Below are 23,043 nucleotides of genomic sequence, written 5' to 3'. Positions count from 1 at the left end.
ACTGTGAACTTTGTTGTTATAAGCTGTAGATGTTTTGGGAGGACACCCAATAATACTTTGGTAAAATGCTGTCTCTTAAATCTGCTTAGAATGAACATTGGAGGCAGAAATGGTATTCTGATTCTACTGTTAAAGACTATGCAAAATGGACAGAGTTATGACTAGAGCATCCAAATTTAGGTAAAGCTTTAAGATAGGTCATATTGTGAATACAAAAAATATAATCTTCCAAACCATATTCTATTTTAACATGTTTGTAAAAGTCTATTTTGAAGAAGGTGTGATAGTATCGTTCCATGTCTGAACATCAATATCTTTACAGCGTTTTACAAATTGGTCAATAAATCAATCAACATAGCTAACCCTTTGGATGGAGCAAAACGTAGCTTTATTCGGGGTTTGAGGTTTAAGACCCAATACTAATTTACAAAACCTGTCATGAATTATATCAACATCTGAGAATGGCTGGAAACCCAATACCTCAGATCCATTTAATAAAATTGTCATGATTTTGATATCAAAGATATGAAGCTGTATACTGATAGGAAGTTTTGGAAACATAAAAAAATTACATTGCGAAATTTGGATAACTTTCCAAGCTTGTTACGCTAATGTTTTTTGGGTAAAGTACCATGAGGCAGATGAGGAGAAATGAACCCCCAGCTATTCATAGCTTAATACTATTTCAAGATGATTTGTGTTGAAGTAATTTTTTTCATAACACCGTAATGGTCCACAATTTCTACAAACAATGATTTAACTTGATAATTGTTCACAAGTATACCCATAAATACAAAATCGTACTATGCAGCAGTTAAATGAATGATTGTCGGAAACAGTATGTTACGTTATAGTCAGCAATATTCCAGCAGAGACACGTGTGTGTTCCTACAACATCATATTCGTAAATACAACTGGTTGGTTGGTTTGTTGTTTAACGCCGCATTCAGCAATGGTCCAGCTATATGATGGCGGTCTGTAAATAATCGAGTCTGGACCAGACAAACCAGTGATATATTTTATGAGTTTCGAGTCACGCATTTGGGATCGATGACATGCATCAACCAAGTCGGGGTGCCTGACCACCCGATCCCGATAGTCGCCTCTTACGACATGCACAGTCGCCTTTTACTGCAAGCATGGGTTGCTGAAGACCTATTCTACCCCGGATCTTCAAGAGTTCGTAAATACAGAATACACGCACATTATCTTAGAGTACCGCGGTCTTGTTTTTCAAGACACGACGGCGCTATATATTCTGTGCTTAATGGACATTGAAAACGGGAACAATGTTCTGTACTGCCCATGAAACTAGCTTCAGCCGCACTGGTTGCTCTTTGCTACTCATCAGGACATTTCAGGGAAGATTTACTTTCTGCAGTTTTGTGGTTTGTTATATGTATTTGATCGCGGGATAATAGGCCGTTAATCTGTCCCCTGAAGATCCAGGTTAGAATTGGTCTTCAGCAACCCACGCTTGTCGTAAGAGTCGACTAACGGGATAGGGTGGTCAGGCTCGCTGACTTGGTTGATGCATGTCATTGTATCCCAATTGCGTAGATCGATGCTTATGATGTCAACCACTGAATTGTTTAGTCCAGACTCGATTATTTACAGACCGCCGTCATATTGCTGAGTGCGGCATTAAACAAAAAAACAAACAAACAAACAAACTGAGATGCCCCTGAACTGCCAATGGTTCGTACAAAGAATTAGATTAACAGCTGCACTTACACATGGTTAGAAAATGAGAACGATACTGCTTTATTCTTGCAAAAGAATTTCTGCGTTTGATAATAAAATTACAAAAGCAATAGTATCATATAACTTTCCCTTTGCGGCAAGTTTTGTTGTATTACCAGTGAAGGAGAGTAGCGAATGTAATACAGTAAAGGTCAGGGTTCACGATCAGCCAATGAAATGTCAAGACTGACCGAATTTTGGTAGCAATATGTGCACTTCATTCCCCTGAGGTTGGTTGGCTATATGACGGCGGTCTGTAAATAATCGAGTCTGGACCAGACAAACCAGTGATTCATATCATGAGCATCTATCCACGCAATTGGGATCGATGACATGCATCAACCAAGTCAGCGAGCCTGACCACCCGATCCCGTTAGTCGTCTCTTACGACAAGCATAGTCACCTTTTACTGCAGGCATGGCTTGCTGAAGATCTATTCTACCCCGGATTGCCTCTGAGGTAATAGTACTTGCAATCATATATAATATAATGAGCTATACATTCAAAACTTCCACAGTGTTCCTCATAATAAAGAAGTTGACATCCATATATTCTCTTCCCTATGAGCAAAATATGTTTGTAAATTCAGGCCTCGATATGGAACAGAAGAGGTTCAACGTCGGCGAAGAGCTCGCACCAAAGAGAGATAAACTGAACATTACGTACCCACCGATTGTGAAGCCATGGAAGAGATCTGGCGTCACAAAAATAGTCTACTTTTACGGGCACAATATGTTTCGTGATAATCAAGCTCTGTTTGAAGATGACCCAGAAAGGTTCTTGCAAGGATTTGTGACTGTAGATGAAACCTGCTTTCACAGCTTTCCGTCTAAACAATAATAAAACCTGTGGAATCATTTGACATCACCACTACCAAAGAAGGCACAAACCGTCACATCATCTAGAAAGGGTATGAACTTGGATGCCGAGAGTGTCGCCATGTTGGACTATCTTCCAAATGGCCGAGACAATAAACGCGGCATATAATGCGTTTCATATACAAATACCCATGACGTTGTCCACATCGTACTGTGGACAATGCTTAAGGAGACATTTCTTATGATCATTGAAATAGTTTTGTCGCTTTTTTGAGGGAAACAAGGAAATCAATAGATATACTGGAGCTAATCAAGGACATCAGAGTTTCTTTCACTCCATAAATCTGAGGACGACGACATTTTCAAAAGTGCTAAGTCTCTCAGCCGAAGTTACAGGTTTTCATAAAAGCTTTGTAGACAAAAATAGAGTTTGAGGAAATCTACAGTTAAACCTTGTTTGTCAAGAAAACGAGAATGACGTCTCTCCACAATAGACATTACTCCGTCACATGATTCGCTATTCAGGTTGTTTGAACTGCAAACGGTACCTTCATGGGATCTCACTTGTAATGGGGAACTTGTCTTCCCTACTCGAGATTGTACAGAGTACATAATTTATACGTTAATGAAATACTGACATTGAGCTAATGAGATAAGCAAGAATGAACATGTTAAAGTACTAACATCAATAAATGTATTCACATTCCCATTAAAATGGAAATGCAATAATAGTGTGAATTTAGATGAAATGGTTATCAGATATAAAGCACACACATTAATCATTCACCTTATAATAAATATGATAAAAATCGAAACCTGAGTACAAACTATGCAATTATGAAAAGAGAATAATACATAAAAACAATTAAGAAGCCATGAAAGATGCCTAATCAACATCTTTGTCATTGCTTTCATAGAAGTCCGGTTATCAACACACTCATATATATATAGCCTCTTGGTGAATGTAAAGTCATTCTGTCCCCAGCTGGCGTGCAACAAGGAACGACTCTTGCTCTTACACATTTCTGTCAAAATGTCTGCGGTGGTTATCGACAACGGATCCAGCTTGTGTAAGGCCGGGTTCGCTGGTGACAATGAACCAAAGGTTGTCTTCCCCGAAGTTGTTGGCCGCCTCAGGTATCAGGTAATACTTTAATGGACATTAATTAACAACATTGGCTCATCAAATTGGTAAAGGGAACCAGTGTGTAGTATGTGTAATTGAACTATGTGAGAGAGTGAGTGAGTTGTGTTTAACGCCGCTTTTAACAGTATTGCAGTTATATCACGGCGTGTCAGCTTTATGTGGGAGGAAAGCCCGAACTGATGCAGGTCTCAGACGTTTACTACTTCTGTGAAACCCATGAGCACGGGTATGGTGCAGACAAACCTAGAAACATAATCGGGGCGAACCGGGATTCGAACCAACAATCATTTGTTTCTGGCGTGCCCAAGGGATGCAACTCTGCACAGCGAATTGCGGCGCCTAAGACGACTGCGACACCAGTCGTCTTAGATGTCATCTGAAATTAATGGAGAAGACACTAGGTGAAATGCATCTCCTTGTAGATAACATCTTCGTGAAATTTTGGAATAGGACATTTAGGCAAGAACTAGGCATACCCATGGATACCAACTTTGATCCGCTCGTTGCTGATCAGTTTTAAAAATCAGAAAAAGGGAACTTGGCCAAGAAGTTTATTAATAATCAAACTTCGGGTATACCGATGATCTGATATCGGTCAACAATGACCAAATATCCATATTCCTTCCACTTATTTACCTAACTGAGCTAGAAATAAAGGAGGCCAGTGAAACAGCCTCATCTGTTGATATTTAGATATATGCATACAGATTCATGTGATACAAACTGTCTACAAGACTGTATGATGAGTGATGACTTCAACTTTACAACAGTCAACATTCCCTTAAGTCGAGTAATATGCCGAGGACATTTCCAAATTGTTAAACGCATCAGTGACAGAACTGATATCTCATGCAATTTCATATGTGCACATGCCAACGTAAGTTTTCAGGTGAACAATTGACTTCGATGTGTTTGTGACGGGTGGGGTATGAAACGCTCATCTTTTTGTGAAACACCTGGTATAATAACTATTTGAAAGTGATTCATAAACACATGCTTATGAATTAACTGGAATCGTATAATAATTGCAGAGATTTCTGATGGTTTGGACAATTTTTGTCGCTGTTTTCACATTATGCATAGGACATTTAACTATGTGTGTGTTTTTTCCCAGGGTCATATGGCTGGTTTTGGACAGAAAGCTACCTACGTCGGTGGAGAAGCTGTGTCCAAGCGTGGAATTCTTACACTTAACTACCCTGTTCCACATGGTATAGTTACAAAATGGGAAGACATGGAAGAGATATGGCGTCACATGTTCGATAACGAGCTCCATGTGGCTCCAGAAGAACATCCCGTGCTCTTGACAGAGGTTCCACTTAACCCCATGCCTAACCGTGAAAGGATGGCTCAGATGATGTTTGAAACCTTCAATGTCCCATCTATATATGTGGGCGTCCAGGCTGCTCTGTCTTTGTATGCCTCTGGTCGTACCACAGGTTTGGTTCTGGATTCAGGGGCTGGTGTCACCCACGCCGTACCCATCTCTAAAGGTAAAATTGTTACTCCAGGCATCATCAGGCTGAACTACGCTGGCGCAGACGTGACATCATATTTGACGAAATTATTAACAAAAGGTGGTGACAGCTTCACTACCACTGCCGAGAGAGAAATCTCTGATGACCTCAAGAAAACACATTCGTACGTAGCCCTCGACTTTGAGCAGGAACGTGCTGCCTCTTCAACCTCTTTGGAGAAGACTTTTGAGCTTCCCAGCGGTGAAATTATCACAGTTGGTACAGAGAGGTTCTGTAGTCCAGAGCTTCTCTTCAAGCCATCAATTATTGGTGCTTCTCAGGACGGCATCCATAAGGCAACATACGATTCGATTATGAAGTGTGATGCTGACATCCGTAAAGATTTATATGCTAACATTATTCTCTCGGGTGGTAACACCAAGTTTCCTGGCATGGTTGAAAGGATGCAAAAGGAGATGACTGCCCTTGCTCCATCAACAGTGAATATCAACATCATAGCTCCTCCAGAGAGGCAAAACTCCACCTGGCTCGGTGGCTCCATCCTTGCTTCAAAGTCCAACTTCAAGGACATGAGTATCAGCAGGCAGGAATACTATGAGTCCGGCCCATCCATTTTGCACACAAAGTTTTGAGACTTTCAGACATTCTTCTAATAACATATTGTGTCCTGAGGTAAATTAAAGCAAATGATACCGGATAATGTTTAGGAATTATAGATTATAAAGTACTTATGTAATCTGGGTGTTTAGCGTCAATATAATGCATGTTTGTGTTGTTTTGTTACTGTTATTATCTGAATATAAAATGGAGACAAAATATTTACTCAGAGCCCTTTATATATACTCATTCTGTGGTTCCAATAAATTAATCTGCCTAAAGATCTTCCTGGTTTTTTCCCCACATTTTTAGAGGTATGTACACAAATACACACGCACACCATGGCGTACCATAAACATGGTGTATGATAAGACCTTTGACAATCATGATGGTTTGATGTTGGCCTTGGTAGATCATCGTTACAAGGCTGGTGTTTATGCTTCATAACGATCGTGACAGAGAAGCAGGAAAACTTTTAGCGATACATTCACAGTCTTGGAGGGAGTAAACAACTCAAGGATTGCTCCCTCCAAGGCTCTCCTGTGCAGAGTTGCGTCCCTTGGGCACGCCAGAAACCTATGATTGTGGGTTCGAATCCCGGTTCACCCCGATTAAGTTTCTAGGTTTGTCAGCACCATACCCGTGCTCATGGGTTTCACCGAAGTGGTAAACGTCTGAGACCTGCATCACTTTGGGCTTTCCTCCCACATTAAGCTGACATGCCGCGATATAACTGTAATACTGTCAAAAGCCGCATCAAACACAACTCACTCACTCACTAACATTAGTGATGGACACAAAGTGGAGAGAGATTCTTTATTTCCTCTAGATTTCAGTCTGACGATTACAAATGCATTGGCTTTGGTTTAACATCAATTGTTTGACCAAATGTTTTGTTTTGTTGTTTAACGCCGCACTCATCAATATTCCAGCAAGATGACGGCGGTCTGTAAATAATCGAGTCTGGACCAGACAATCCAGTGATTGACATCATGAGCATCGATCGTCGCAATTGGGATAGGATGACATGCATCAACCAATTCAGCGAGCCTGATCACCCTATCCCGTTAGTCGCCTATTACGACAAGCATAGTCGCATCTTACGACAAGCATATAGTCGCCATTTACGGTAAGCCTAGGTCTTCACAGATCACCTCTCATATTAAGCACAGGTAGATGTACATGAAAAACACATGATCATGGTATACGACAGTCACTGTATGTTAATGAGTGAGTGAGTAAGTGTTGCCGCATCAGCAATTTTGCAGTTAAAAACAGAATCAATTTCCTTTAGACAACATTATTTAAAAATGATGACGACGATCACTAAAACTTCAGTCCCTTATCACAGTAAACAGTAAAAACTGACATTCAAAATTTAAAATCTACATCTTTTCATATAGTTTATTTTTTTCAAATAGGCTAAAACTAAGTGGTTAGAAACGGTATTGAAAAGTTCAGAAATAGTTTGAACTGTATAGAAGCGTTGACGAATAAGTGCCAAATCCACACATTCAAACAAAAGGTGCTTGATAGTCAAAGGACTATGGCAAGGTATACATTGAGGGGCATCTTCTCCCTTCAATAAAAGACACGTGAAGATTCCGGGGTAGAATAGGTCTTCAGCAACCCATGCTTGCCGTAAAGGGTGACAATGCTTGTCGTAAAAGGCGACTAACGGGATCGGGTGTTCAGGCTCGCTGACTTGGTTGATACATGTCATCGATCCAAATTGCGAGGATCGATGTTCATGATGTCAATAACTGGATTGTCTGGTGCAGACTCGATCATTTTACAGACCGCCGTCATATAGCTGGAATATTGCTGAGTGCGGCGTTAAACAACAAACAAACAAAACACTACAAATAATCCCTGGTCTACAATATCATTAATTTGATTCAACTGATGCTAGATCCACATAACTTAATGTTGAGCATCACTGACTAGACCTTGTGACAGAGCTGAACTAAAAGGAACATACATGTATGTTTTCTTGGGTTTAACTCTATTTAGCTCTACAGATGCAACTATATGGCCTGACAATACTATTGCTGAAAGTGTACTGGTATTCATGAAGCATCAATGTAACTTAAGGTTTCCAGGTAAGCATAGAGAAATGTGAAGCATAAAAGCTTCTTGTCAAGTCTTTCAAGGCTAAACTCCTAATTACGCTATTTTAATATATTTAGCAACTATTGGCGATCACATCTTATTGCAGTGCATGCTATGGAGTGGTGACTTCCTGTGTTGTGGTCAGCTCAGTCGTGACCGACTCCGTACCCGTTCCTGTTGTGCACATCCCTGCACCACATGCCTGAACGTCTGTAGCGTTGCCGGTGCAAACGTCGGTCGCGTTGACGCAGTCACGCTCACGCACCTGTTCACTAAGCCCGCAGTCACACGGACCCCACATGCCCCAATCTTGCCACCTGCTGTTGCCTAGAAACAATGATGCTACATGTTTCTCTGTTGGTGTGATTGCCCACACGTCTAGAGTATACAGTGCTGGATGAAGGTGATGTTTGGAGTTCTATATTCTAAGGTTGCGTGATCTTGTGATTGTTGATTGTATGACTAAGGGACATAACTACGCACAGTGAATTGTGATGCATTAGACCACTGTGCACACCCCACTAGCCACTAGGCAGTTATGTCATTCCTGTACACACCTCCTCTTCCTGTGTCTTGATCCTGTGTGTCAGCAGATCCTCATCACTGTCACTTGACCCATCCACTGCTTCAGCAATGCTGAAACACACTCGAGAATTGTGACTTTTGATAGATGCGATGAAATTTACATGACAAAAGAAAACCACTGATAGTCATCACAATAGTAAGTAGATTACTCAATAAATAATCTGGCACATTGATTCCTCGCTGTACCACATGGACGTTGCCTTGACAGTACTACTGTATACAGACTCTGAATTCATTATCCACCAGATTCCAAGAGACGTGTGGGTGTCTATTGAGAACAAGTTCATCCATGGAACTACAATCAGAGCTACTCAAATAACCAATGAAATGGGGACATGATCGGTTCTGGTACCATGACACACAATGTCAGGAATTAATGGGGGGAGGTAGAGGTCATTCTATCACAAATAAAAGCACTGCAACAGTGGTGCAATGAAATTTTGCAACAGAATGACGGCAGTGTTTAGAATAACTACAATAACACTGTTAACATATCGGGCCAAACTTGACCAAGTCATCAACTCAAGGGAAAAATAATGGGGAACACAAGAAGGCAATAAGCAGACATATAACTGAGTCAATGAGCAGACGTGTAACTGAGTCAAAAAACAGACGTGTAACTGAGTCAATAAGCAGACATGTAACTGAGTCAATAAACAGACGTGTAACTGAGTCAATAAACAGATGTGTAACTGAGTCAATAAGCAGACGTGTAACTGAGTCAAATAGACGTGTAACTGAGTCAATAAGCAGACGTGTAACTGGGTCAATAAACAGACACGTAACTGACTGAGTCAATAAGCAGACAAGTAACTGAGTCAATGAGCAGACATGTAACTGAGTCAATAAGCAGACGTGTAACTGAGTCAATAAGCAGACATTTAACTGAGTCAGTAAGCAGACATGTAACTGAGTCAATAAGCAGACATGTAACTGAGTCAATAAACAGACGTGTAACTGAGTCAATAAACAGACGTGTAACTGAGTCAATAAGCAGACATGTAACTGAGTCAATAAGCAGATGTGTAACTGAGTCAATAAACAGACGTGTAACTGAGTCAATGAGCAGACATGTAACTGAGTCAATAAACAGACATGTAACTGAGTCAATAAGCAGACGTGTAACTGAGTCAATGAGCAGACATGTAACTGAGTCAATAAACAGATGTGTAACTCAGTCAATAAACAGACGTGTAACTGAGTCAATAAACAGATGTGTAACTGAGTCAATAAGCGGAGGTGTAACTGAGTCAATCAATAGACGTGTAATTGAGTCAATAAGCAGACGTGTAACTGAGTCAATAAACAGATGTGTAACTGAGTCAATAAACAGATGTGTAACTGAGTCAATAAGCAGACGTGTAACTGAGTCAATCAATAGGGGGGAGGTAGAGGTCATTCTATCACAAATAAAAGCACTGCAACAGTGGTGCAATGAAATTTTGCAACAGAATGACGGCAGTGTTTAGAATAACTACAATAACACTGTTAACATATCGGGCCAAACTTGACCAAGTCATCAACTCAAGGGAAAAATAATGGGGAACACAAGAAGGCAATAAGCAGACATATAACTGAGTCAATGAGCAGACGTGTAACTGAGTCAAAAAACAGACTTGTAACTGAGTCAATAAACAGACGTGTAACTGAGTCAATAAACAGACTTGTAACTGAGTCAATAAACAGACTTGTAACTGAGTCAATAAGCAGACGTGTAACTGAGTCAAATAGACGTGTAACTGAGTCAATAAGCAGACGTGTAACTGGGTCAATAAACAGACACGTAACTGACTGAGTCAATAAGCAGACAAGTAACTGAGTCAATGAGCAGACATGTAACTGAGTCAATAAGCAGACGTGTAACTGAGTCAATAAGCAGACATTTAACTGAGTCAGTAAGCAGACATGTAACTGAGTCAATAAGCAGACATGTAACTGAGTCAATAAACAGACGTGTAACTGAGTCAATAAACAGACGTGTAACTGAGTCAATAAGCAGACATGTAACTGAGTCAATAAGCAGATGTGTAACTGAGTCAATAAACAGACGTGTAACTGAGTCAATGAGCAGACATGTAACTGAGTCAATAAGCAGACATGTAACTGAGTCAATGAGCAGACATGTAACTGAGTCAATAAACAGACATGTAACTGAGTCAATAAGCAGACGTGTAACTGAGTCAATGAGCAGACATGTAACTGAGTCAATAAACAGATGTGTAACTGAGTCAATAAGCGGAGGTGTAACTGAGTCAATCAATAGACGTGTAATTGAGTCAATAAGCAGACGTGTAACTGAGTCAATAAACAGATGTGTAACTGAGTCAATAAACAGATGTGTAACTGAGTCAATAAACAGACGTGTAACTGCGTCAATCAATAGACATGTAACTGAGTCAATAAGCAGACATGTAACTGAGTCAATAAACAGATGTGTAACTGAGTCAATCAACAGACGTGTAATTGAGTCAATAAGCAGACGTGTAACTGAGTCAATAAACAGACGTGTAACTGAGTCAATAAACAGATGTGTAACTGAGTCAATAAACAGATGTGTAACTGAGTCAATAAACAGACGTGTAACTGAGTCAAACAGACATGTAACTGAGTCAATGAGCAGACATGTAACTGAGTCAATAAGCAGACATGTAACTGAGTCAATGAGTAGACGTGTAACTGAGTCAATAAGCAGACGTGTAACTGAGTCAATAAACAGACGTGTAACTGAGTCAATAAACAGATGTGTAACTGGGTCAATAAGCAGACGTGTTACTGAGTCAATCAATAGACGTGTAATTGAGTCAATTAGCAGACGTGTAACTGAGTCAATAAACAGATGTGTAACTGAGTCAATGAACAGATGTGTAACTGAGTCAATAAACAGATGTGTAACTGAGTCAATAAGCAGACATGTAACTGAGTCAATCAATAGACGTGTAATTGAGTCAATGAGCAGACATGTAACAGAGTCAATGAGCAGACATGTAACTGAGTCAATAAACAGACATGTAACTGAGTCAATAAACAGACTTGTAATTGAGTCAATAAGCAGACGTGTAACTGAGTCAATAAACAGACGTGTAACTGAGTCAATAAACAGACGTGTATCTGAGTCAATAAACAGATGTGTAACTGAGTCAATAAACAGACGTGTAACTGAGTCAAACAGACGTGTAACTGAGTCAATAAGCAGACATGTAACTGAGTCAATAAACAGATGTGTAACTCAGTCAATAAACAGATGTGTAACTGAGTCAATAAACAGACGTGTAACTGAGTCAAACAGACGTGTAACTGAGTCAATAAGCAGACATGTCACTGAGTCAATAAACAGACGTGTAAATGAGTCAATAAACAGATGTGTAACTGAGTCAATAAGCAGATGTGTAACTGAGTCAATAAACAGATGTGTAACTGAGTCAATAAACAGATGTGTAACTGAGTCAATAAACAGATGTGTAACTGAGTCAATAAGCAGATATGTAACTGAGTCAATCAATAGACGTGTAATTGAGTCAATAAGCAGACGTGTAACTGAGTCAATAAACAGACATGTAATAAGTCAATCAACAGACGTGTAATTGAGTCAATAAGCAGACGTGTAACTGAGTCAATGAGCAGACATGTAACTGAGTCAATAAGCAGACGTGTAACTGAGTCAATAAGCAGACATTTAACTGAGTCAGTAAGCAGACATGTAACTGAGTCAATAAGCAGACATGTAACTGAGTCAATAAACAGACGTGTAACTGAGTCAATAAACAGACGTGTAACTGAGTCAATAAGCAGACATGTAACTGAGTCAATAAGCAGATGTGTAACTGAGTCAATAAACAGACGTGTAACTGAGTCAATGAGCAGACATGTAACTGAGTCAATAAACAGACATGTAACTGAGTCAATAAGCAGACGTGTAACTGAGTCAATGAGCAGACATGTAACTGAGTCAATAAACAGATGTGTAACTCAGTCAATAAACAGACGTGTAACTGAGTCAATAAACAGATGTGTAACTGAGTCAATAAGCGGAGGTGTAACTGAGTCAATCAATAGACGTGTAATTGAGTCAATAAGCAGATGTGTAACTGAGTCAATAAACAGATGTGTAACTGAGTCAATAAACAGATGTGTAACTGAGTCAATAAGCAGACGTGTAACTGAGTCAATCAATAGGGGGGAGGTAGAGGTCATTCTATCACAAATAAAAGCACTGCAACAGTGGTGCAATGAAATTTTGCAACAGAATGACGGCAGTGTTTAGAATAACTACAATAACACTGTTAACATATCGGGCCAAACTTGACCAAGTCATCAACTCAAGGGAAAAATAATGGGGAACACAAGAAGGCAATAAGCAGACATATAACTGAGTCAATGAGCAGACGTGTAACTGAGTCAAAAAACAGACTTGTAACTGAGTCAATAAACAGACTTGTAACTGAGTCAATAAACAGACTTGTAACTGAGTCAATAAACAGACTTGTAACTGAGTCAATAAGCAGACGTGTAACTGAGTCAAATAGACGTGTAACTGAGTCAATAAGCAGACGTGTAACTGGGTCAATAAACAGACACGTAACTGACTGAGTCAATAAGCAGACAAGTAACTGAGTCAATGAGCAGACATGTAACTGAGTCAATAAGCAGACGTGTAACTGAGTCAATAAGCAGACATTTAACTGAGTCAGTAAGCAGACATGTAACTGAGTCAATAAGCAGACATGTAACTGAGTCAATAAACAGACGTGTAACTGAGTCAATAAACAGACGTGTAACTGAGTCAATAAGCAGACATGTAACTGAGTCAATAAGCAGATGTGTAACTGAGTCAATAAACAGACGTGTAACTGAGTCAATGAGCAGACATGTAACTGAGTCAATAAGCAGACATGTAACTGAGTCAATGAGCAGACATGTAACTGAGTCAATAAACAGACATGTAACTGAGTCAATAAGCAGACGTGTAACTGAGTCAATGAGCAGACATGTAAATGAGTCAATAAACAGATGTGTAACTGAGTCAATAAGCGGAGGTGTAACTGAGTCAATCAATAGACGTGTAATTGAGTCAATAAGCAGACGTGTAACTGAGTCAATAAACAGATGTGTAACTGAGTCAATAAACAGATGTGTAACTGAGTCAATAAACAGACGTGTAACTGCGTCAATCAATAGACATGTAACTGAGTCAATAAGCAGACATGTAACTGAGTCAATAAACAGATGTGTAACTGAGTCAATCAACAGACGTGTAATTGAGTCAATAAGCAGACGTGTAACTGAGTCAATAAACAGACGTGTAACTGAGTCAATAAACAGATGTGTAACTGAGTCAATAAACAGATGTGTAACTGAGTCAATAAACAGACGTGTAACTGAGTCAAACAGACATGTAACTGAGTCAATGAGCAGACATGTAACTGAGTCAATAAGCAGACATGTAACTGAGTCAATGAGTAGACGTGTAACTGAGTCAATAAGCAGACGTGTAACTGAGTCAATAAACAGACGTGTAACTGAGTCAATAAACAGATGTGTAACTGGGTCAATAAGCAGACGTGTTACTGAGTCAATCAATAGACGTGTAATTGAGTCAATTAGCAGACGTGTAACTGAGTCAATAAACAGATGTGTAACTGAGTCAATGAACAGATGTGTAACTGAGTCAATAAACAGATGTGTAACTGAGTCAATAAGCAGACATGTAACTGAGTCAATCAATAGACGTGTAATTGAGTCAATAAGCAGACATGTAACAGAGTCAATGAGCAGACATGTAACTGAGTCAATAAACAGACATGTAACTGAGTCAATAAACAGACTTGTAATTGAGTCAATAAGCAGACGTGTAACTGAGTCAATAAACAGACGTGTAACTGAGTCAATAAACAGACGTGTATCTGAGTCAATAAACAGATGTGTAACTGAGTCAATAAACAGACGTGTAACTGAGTCAAACAGACGTGTAACTGAGTCAATAAGCAGACATGTAACTGAGTCAATAAACAGATGTGTAACTCAGTCAATAAACAGATGTGTAACTGAGTCAATAAACAGACGTGTAACTGAGTCAAACAGACGTGTAACTGAGTCAATAAGCAGACATGTCACTGAGTCAATAAACAGACGTGTAAATGAGTCAATAAACAGATGTGTAACTGAGTCAATAAGCAGATGTGTAACTGAGTCAATAAACAGATGTGTAACTGAGTCAATAAACAGATGTGTAACTGAGTCAATAAACAGATGTGTAACTGAGTCAATAAGCAGATATGTAACTGAGTCAATCAATAGACGTGTAATTGAGTCAATAAGCAGACGTGTAACTGAGTCAATAAACAGACATGTAATAAGTCAATCAACAGACGTGTAATTGAGTCAATAAGCAGACGTGTAACTGAGTCAATGAGCAGACATGTAACTGAGTCAGTTAGCAGACATGTAACTGAGTCAATGAGCAGACATGTAACTGAGTCAATAAACAGACATGTAACTGAGTCAATAAGCAGACGTGTAACTGAGTCAATGAGCAGACATGTAACTGAGTCAATAAACAGATGTGTAACTCAGTCAATAAACAGACGTGTAACTGAGTCAATAAACAGATATGTAACTGAGTCAATAAACAGATGTGTAACTGAGTCAATAAGCAGACGTGTAACTGAGTCAATAAACAGACGTGTAATTGAGTCAATAAGCAGACGTGTAACTGAGTCAATAAGCAGACATGTAACTGAGTCAATAAACAGACATGTAAATGAGTCAATAAACAGACGTGTAATTGAGTCAATAAGCAGACGTGTAATTGAGTCAAAAAGCAGACGTGTAACTGAGTCAATCAACAGACGTGTAATTGAGTCAATAAGCAGACATGTAACTGAGTCAATAAACAGACATGTAAATGAGTCAATCAACAGACGTGTAATTGAGTCAATAAGCAGACGTGTAATTGAGTCAAAAAGCAGACGTGTAACTGAGTCAATCAACAGACGTGTAATTGAGTCAATAAGCAGACGTGTAACTGAGTCAATAAACAGACGTGTAAATGAGTCAATCAACAGACGTGTAATTGAGTCAATAAGCAGACGTGTAATTGAGTCAAAAAGCAGACGTGTAACTGAGTCAATCAACAGACGTGTAATTGAGTCAATAAGCAGACGTGTAACTGAGTCAATAAACAGACGTGTAACTGAGTCAATAAACAGATGTGTAACTGAGTCAAACAGACATGTAACTGAGACAATAAGCAGACGTGTAACTGAGTCAATGAGCAGACATGTAACTGAGTCAGTAAGCAGACATGTAACTGAGTCAATGAGCAGACATGTAACTGAGTCAATAAACAGACATGTAACTGAGTCAATAAGCAGACGTGTAACTGAGTCAATGAGCAGACATGTAACTGAGTCAATAAACAGATGTGTAACTCAGTCAATAAACAGACGTGTAACTGAGTCAATAAACAGATATGTAACTGAGTCAATAAACAGATGTGTAACTGAGTCAATAAGCAGACGTGTAACTGAGTCAATAAACAGACGTGTAATTGAGTCAATAAGCAGACGTGTAACTGAGTCAATAAGCAGACATGTAACTGAGTCAATAAACAGACATGTAAATGAGTCAATCAACAGACGTGTAATTGAGTCAATAAGCAGACGTGTAATTGAGTCAAAAAGCAGACGTGTAACTGAGTCAATCAACAGACGTGTAATTGAGTCAATAAGCAGACATGTAACTGAGTCAATAAACAGACATGTAAATGAGTCAATCAACAGACGTGTAATTGAGTCAATAAGCAGACGTGTAATTGAGTCAAAAAGCAGACGTGTAACTGAGTCAATCAACAGACGTGTAATTGAGTCAATAAGCAGACGTGTAACTGAGTCAATAAACAGACGTGTAAATGAGTCAATCAACAGACGTGTAATTGAGTCAATAAGCAGACGTGTAATTGAGTCAAAAAGCAGACGTGTAACTGAGTCAATCAACAGACGTGTAATTGAGTCAATAAGCAGACGTGTAACTGAGTCAATAAACAGACGTGTAACTGAGTCAATAAACAGATGTGTAACTGAGTCAAACAGACGTGTAACTGAGACAATAAGCAGACGTGTAACTGAGTCAATAAACAGACATGTAAATGAGTCAATCAACAGACGTGTAAATGAGTCAATCAACAGACGTGTAACTGAGTCAATAAACAGATGTGTAACTGAGTCAAACAGACATGTAACTGAGACAATAAGCAGACGTGTAACTGAGTCAATGAGCAGACATGTAACTGAGTCAGTAAGCAGACATGTAACTGAGTCAATGAGCAGACATGTAACTGAGTCAATAAACAGACATGTAACTGAGTCAATAAGCAGACGTGTAACTGAGTCAATGAGCAGACATGTAACTGAGTCAATAAACAGATGTGTAACTCAGTCAATAAACAGACGTGTAACTGAGTCAATAAACAGATATGTAACTGAGTCAATAAACAGATGTGTAACTGAGTCAATAAGCAGACGTGTAACTGAGTCAATAAACAGACGTGTAATTGAGTCAATAAGCAGACGTGTAACTGAGTCAATAAGCAGACATGTAACTGAGTCAATAAACAGACATGTAAATGAGTCAATCAACAGACGTGTAATTGAGTCAATAAGCAGACGTGTAATTGAGTCAAAAAGCAGACGTGTAACTGAGTCAATCAACAGACGTGTAATTGAGTCAATAAGCAGACATGTAACTGAGTCAATAAACAGACATGTAAATGAGTCAATCAACAGACGTGTAATTGAGTCAATAAGCAGACGTGTAATTGAGTCAAAAAGCAGACGTGTAACTGAGTCAATCAACAGACGTGTAATTGAGTCAATAAGCAGACGTGTAACTGAGTCAATAAACAGACGTGTAAATGAGTCAATCAACAGACGTGTAATTGAGTCAATAAGCAGACGTGTAATTGAGTCAAAAAGCAGACGTGTAACTGAGTCAATCAACAGACGTGTAATTGAGTCAATAAGCAGACGTGTAACTGAGTCAATAAACAGACGTGTAACTGAGTCAATAAACAGATGTGTAACTGAGTCAAACAGACGTGTAACTGAGACAATAAGCAGACGTGTAACTGAGTCAATAAACAGACATGTAAATGAGTCAATCAACAGACGTGTAAATGAGTCAATCAACAGACGTGTAATTGAGTCAATAAGCAGACGTGTAATTGAGTCAAAAAGCAGACGTGTAACTGAGTCAATCAACAGACGTGTAATTGAGTCAATAAGCAGACGTGTAACTGAGTCAATAAACAGACGTGTAACTGAGTCAATAAACAGATGTGTAACTGAGTCAAACAGACGTGTAACTGAGACAATAAGCAGACGTGTAACTGAGTCAATAAACAGACATGTAAATGAGTCAATCAACAGACGTGTAATTGAGTCAATAAACAGACGTGTAATTTAGTGAATAAACAGACGTGTAACTGCGTCAATAAACAGACATGTAAATGAGTCAATCAACAGACGTGTAAATGAGTCAATCAACAGACGTGTAATTGAGTCAATAAGCAGACGTGTAATTGAGTCAAAAAGCAGACGTGTAACTGAGTCAATCAACAGACGTGTAATTGAGTCAATAAGCAGACGTGTAACTGAGTCAATAAACAGACGTGTAACTGAGTCAATAAACAGATGTGTAACTGAGTCAAACAGACGTGTAACTGAGACAATAAGCAGACGTGTAACTGAGTCAATAAACAGACATGTAAATGAGTCAATCAACAGACGTGTAATTGAGTCAATAAACAGACGTGTAATTTAGTGAATAAACAGACGTGTAACTGCGTCAATAAGCAGACTTGTAACTGAGTCAATAAACAGACATGTAACTGAGTCAATAAACACACGTGTAATTGAGTCAATAAACAGACGTGTAACTGCGTCAATAAGCAGACATGTAACTGAGTCAATAAGCAGACGTGTAACTGATTCAATAAGCAGACGTGTAACTGAGTCAAAAAGCAGATGTGTAACTGACCTTTTCCGGAGTTGCTCCTGCTGCTTGTAGTAGCCGGGAGTCTGGTCTGGCTCCCGCTCCCCTGAGTCACTGTCCTCACTGCTGGAGTCCCTGAACACAGCAAGTGTCACTCACCAGATCAGGCCAATTAAAAAATTAACAACTCTTACATGATAAAGTAGACACAATATATGGATAACAACTTCTTTAGTTACTGTGAAGGTTACGTTTCCGTATAGATCCTTATACTATTGTCAAGCAGGTCTTGCTTGACAACCATTAACTTCTAAGTAATGCCTATCAAACAATTCTTACATGATAAAAAGATGTTGCTTTATATACTGTTCATATGAATCACAAGACACACACACAATAAAATAATTGAATGATTATTCACACACATGAACCATGCGAACAACATATTTTGTTCACATGAAAACACAAGACACACACACAATAAAATAATTGAATGATTATTCACACACATGAACCATGCGAACAACATATTTTGTTCACATGAAAACATGAAGTCAACCCACATTCATAAATTTCTTTTAATTTCACCTGAGCAGTAGTAATCAGTCTTAATACTAATATCATGGGTCTCTTTGACAAAGAATACCATAATAGTTCTTAAATAAATGTGTTGATTATTCAATTTATGAGTTGCCTACCCTTGTTTCTCCAGGATCAGCTTTCTCTCATAGTCCTTTCGATAGTGGTTTGTCCTTCTTTTTCTTTTCCTCTCCGCTGCTGCTCTCTTCTTCATCACCTGGACAAAAGCAACTTCGGATATTTACGATGTATAAACTATCTTTTGTCTTCATCCTATTAGTGCCACCCTCAGCTTTTCTAAATATTGATTTTCAGCATTTACCTTAGGTGAGGTGAAATTGAGTTTAACGTCGCGTCCAAGATTAGTGTACTTATATAGCAACGTGTATGGCTGCTTGTACTAGTCCGGACTAATGCCTATTTATAGTGCTCGCTCACTGAGATACCATGCCGCAGTTTAACATGAATATCCCACTCACACACAGTATACTGACTCCGAGCTAACCTGTCCTTGTTTTAGCCCCTTTATGCCTAGCGCCAGACAGGGTAACAACAAGTACCATCTTTAACGTCTTTTGGTATGAGGCGGCTGGGGATCGAACCCCGGACCTTCCGCTCTCCGGGCGGACGCTCTACCACTTGACCACGGAGGCGGTCTCGGCATTTACCTGTTTCATTATCCATTTGTTTACACATATTAGGGCTGGGATGGGTAACTCAGGTCGGATGGGTACTGAGTAGAACCTGGGTACCCACAGGACTACCCGGACCCGTGGCTAGTCACATGATATATTGTTTAACGACAAAAACTCACTCTAGCTCAGTGGTTACACTACAAGTTGTTAATGTTCGCATTTCTTTCTGACAATGCACACATTCCTTTTGACTTGTATATGTTTGATTAAAATAATGCTTCAGTCAACTTCAGTGTACCCATGATCTGATTGTTTGATACATGTACAGTCAGGGTGGCCTCTTTGGGATGTATCTAAATAGTTTTTGCCAGGGCTCTGGTAAAACAATTCCCAATCAGACATCTTGTTCCCAACTCTTGGGACCTGCACTGGGTACCCGGGTTGGGACGGGTAATAGGGGGGTCGAGTACCCGGGTAGTAAATTTGGACTCGTCCCAGCCCTAACACATATGATATAGTTTTTGAACAATTGAACTATGATAGTCTGCCTTTGTTTGGAAAAGTGTGTCACTTTTCACATCAATGCCTCAAACAAACTTTACTTCAATTTGACAAGCTATAATGAAGAACAATGTCACCATTTCAACCATGCATTTGCGTGCCTGCAAACCCCTTGGATCAGGCCACCGTGTACTGCTCTTACAACTTCATCATTTCATGCCTAGTAGTAACAAACGTGACAAACATTGTATTATCCAACTGACCACTGATGGTGGTGAAATTATTACACTGAGCATTTTCATTTATGCTTCATCAGAAAAAGGACTATGGGCAATATATAGAACAGCATATGAGCTGCAAGTAATTAAACTTACTTCTCTCGTGCTTTAAGACTTGGGACTTAAAAAATGAATTAACTTTTGCCAGATAATCCGCTCAAATGTTTGGATGATTTCATCACATTCTGGGGTGGTGGGGTAGCCCTGTAGTTTATCTATAGTTGGAATATTGTTGATTGTGGTGGTGTTTCAAACAAGTAATGATAACACAACATGAAAGTTCAATATGTACTGATATGTGCTAAAACAATATGCTTCTACCTACTTGAATAAAACTTGACATCTTTCTGGTAGATCTTTGGATCCTTGTTTTTCAGTGCTGAAAGGGTCTTCAGCCAACCCTTCTCCAGATGTGAAGTGAGTGCCTGAAAACAAAAATGAATAGCTGAGGTTTAATGACTAGTGGGATCAGCAGGATTACAAAATATCCTATCATTTACATTACAATCACCTGCTGAACAAGCTAAATGTCAGTCTAATGTGGGAGGAAAGCCTATAGTGATGCAGACATCCGAGAAGCTGAGGACAATTCTGTTACTTGTGATTACCTCCCCTTCTTCATCTTCACTTTCTGAGTCGGAGTCGGAGTCTGATCCTTCCACATCACCATATTTGTCCTTCACTGAAAAACAAACAGAGTCACCATGTCAGAGAGATTATTACAATATATGACCGTAGGCATCATTCATATGCTATTATAACTGGTGTAAGAATGTTCATATTCCCTGAGTTGGACTTAACATGCTGACGGTCATAATGAATTCTGACAAGTGCCAAGTATTTACATATTTGATTCGGATTCTCACATAAACTGTTTGCTTGTCTTGTGACGTGATCTATGGCAGAGATCTTCAAGAGAGGTGGTGGTATTGGATTCTAAAGCCGAGACGTTATCGCGATTATACTCGCGATTTCTTGTTTCATATGACAATGTAGATTGTAGCGTAGGCACTGCCACAGCCACATCCTCAACGATAACATTTTTGGACGAAATCATTTGATCTGAGCTTCTCGGATTCATCGAAAATGATGACATCTCATAAGGATAAAAGACAGTATGGTTTAGTTACATCTTTGCAGCTCCTCTGCTTGCCTCCACTTATTGTATCGATCTGCATAATCTTTATGGATGCGAAATTCGCCGTCATCGTCACTGCTTGATCGGTCGAACATGCTTCTTTTACAAATCCGGAAGTTGACGACCAGTGAAGTAACATTTGGAATGAAACTTATACGAAATGCGAATTTCCACTGCAATACACATTAAATTCATTTAATTGATGATGTGCACATATGATTGGTTTTCTTTCTATTGTTTTCGATACAACATTATACAAAATATGCAAATATTGTTCAAATACAGCCTTATTTACATTTACTATTGTTACCGCCTTAAATATCAATGACACTTTTGTAATCAACCGGATGTTTACAATTGATATGGGGTCGTCGCTTTCGAGACAGTGTGTATGCGTTAGTTTTATCGACTATCGTACTTTTCAAGGGAGACAACTCATCGCAACTTTCCAATTCGCGTCTAATGTTACAAACCAATTAAAGTCAGCAAATTCGGGTTTTAAGACTGCTTATGACACTTGGATACAAGGGCATGTCATCAGTTTTCCGATATTAATCAGCGCATATATCGTCAGTTGAGTGATCATGTCGTTTATATGTTTACGTTAGGCGTGGCGGACGTCATATATTGTATTGAGTCGGTAGTATCCTGCCCACACATCAATCCGTGATATTGTTTTATGACGTCATTTCTCGCGCACCTCACACGGATTCCCCCCCCCCCCCCCCCCCCCCCAGCGATTGTTTACATTGACAACTCGATCGTGACAGCTCCGAGCGAAAAATGTTCAGAATTGCATCTACTTGCGTAAGTAGAGCTATATATTACGATAAACTAACTAAAACTAACCTTCTGCACGTAATGCACTTTTTGTACCATCATAAATAATGAGATCGTAAACAATTTTCAACTCGTAAGTTCAGCAAGAGAAGTTCGTCTGCTAGCTGATGTAAACAGTAATGTGTATCACGTGACTACTAAGGGGAATACCCGCTCAATTTTTAAAACTATGGAAGCTGAGTAGGGCCATATCTTACTTATATCGTTTATCGTGGTTTGTAGGGTAATCCTGCGAGACGTAAACGACAGTACCGGCCTTATAGTCCAACACAACTGAAACAAGCCTATCTGGAAGTAGTTGAACGAGGTTCTTCTGTCTACAAAGCAGCCAGGAAGTACTCTGTGCCTGACCAGACTCTGAGGGACAGAACTAAAGGCATTACTTCCCCAGAATGTTTGTCCTCTGGACCAGGCCCATTATTTTCCCAAGAAGAAGAAGCACGCCTTGTCGACCACATAAAGCTTATGGCCTCAGTAGGGTATGGATATACCAGGGCGCAGGTTATCTGTCTTGGAACTGACTATGCCATAAATCTCAAGAAACGTAGAAATGATTCCAAATCACTATCACTGCAGTGGTTTTATGGGTTGATGGGAAGATGGCC

General features: G+C 39.4%; 2 protein-coding genes across 2 annotated transcripts; one reads left to right on the top strand and one right to left on the bottom strand.

Annotated features, from left to right (window-relative positions):
* Positions 1 to 3,594: 3,594 nt before the first annotated feature.
* On the top strand, positions 3,595 to 5,818 carry LOC139480486 (actin-1-like). Its single transcript, XM_071263573.1, has 2 exons — positions 3,595 to 3,705; positions 4,823 to 5,818. The coding sequence occupies exons 1-2, from the start codon at positions 3,595 to 3,597 to the stop codon at positions 5,816 to 5,818; spliced, it is 1,107 nt and encodes a 368-aa protein (XP_071119674.1).
* A 1,806-nt stretch (positions 5,819 to 7,624) lies between these two features.
* On the bottom strand, positions 7,625 to 21,704 carry LOC139480193 (protein KRI1 homolog). The gene is made up of 6 exons (XM_071263221.1): positions 21,591 to 21,704; positions 21,069 to 21,142; positions 20,786 to 20,885; positions 19,166 to 19,263; positions 18,513 to 18,602; positions 7,625 to 8,531 (listed from the first exon to the last, which is right to left on the bottom strand). The coding sequence occupies exons 3-6, from the start codon at positions 20,801 to 20,803 to the stop codon at positions 8,432 to 8,434; spliced, it is 306 nt and encodes a 101-aa protein (XP_071119322.1). The 5' UTR covers positions 20,804 to 20,885; positions 21,069 to 21,142; positions 21,591 to 21,704; the 3' UTR covers positions 7,625 to 8,431.
* Positions 21,705 to 23,043: the final 1,339 nt, after the last annotated feature.

This window comes from Haliotis cracherodii, unplaced genomic scaffold (genome assembly GCF_022045235.1).
Source record: "Haliotis cracherodii isolate W230 unplaced genomic scaffold, xgHalCrac1.p SCAF_4, whole genome shotgun sequence".
NCBI classification, from domain to species: domain Eukaryota; kingdom Metazoa; phylum Mollusca; class Gastropoda; order Lepetellida; family Haliotidae; genus Haliotis; species Haliotis cracherodii.
The sequence above is the reverse complement of the archived record's forward strand: the minus strand, read 5'-3'. Positions and strand labels throughout refer to the sequence as shown.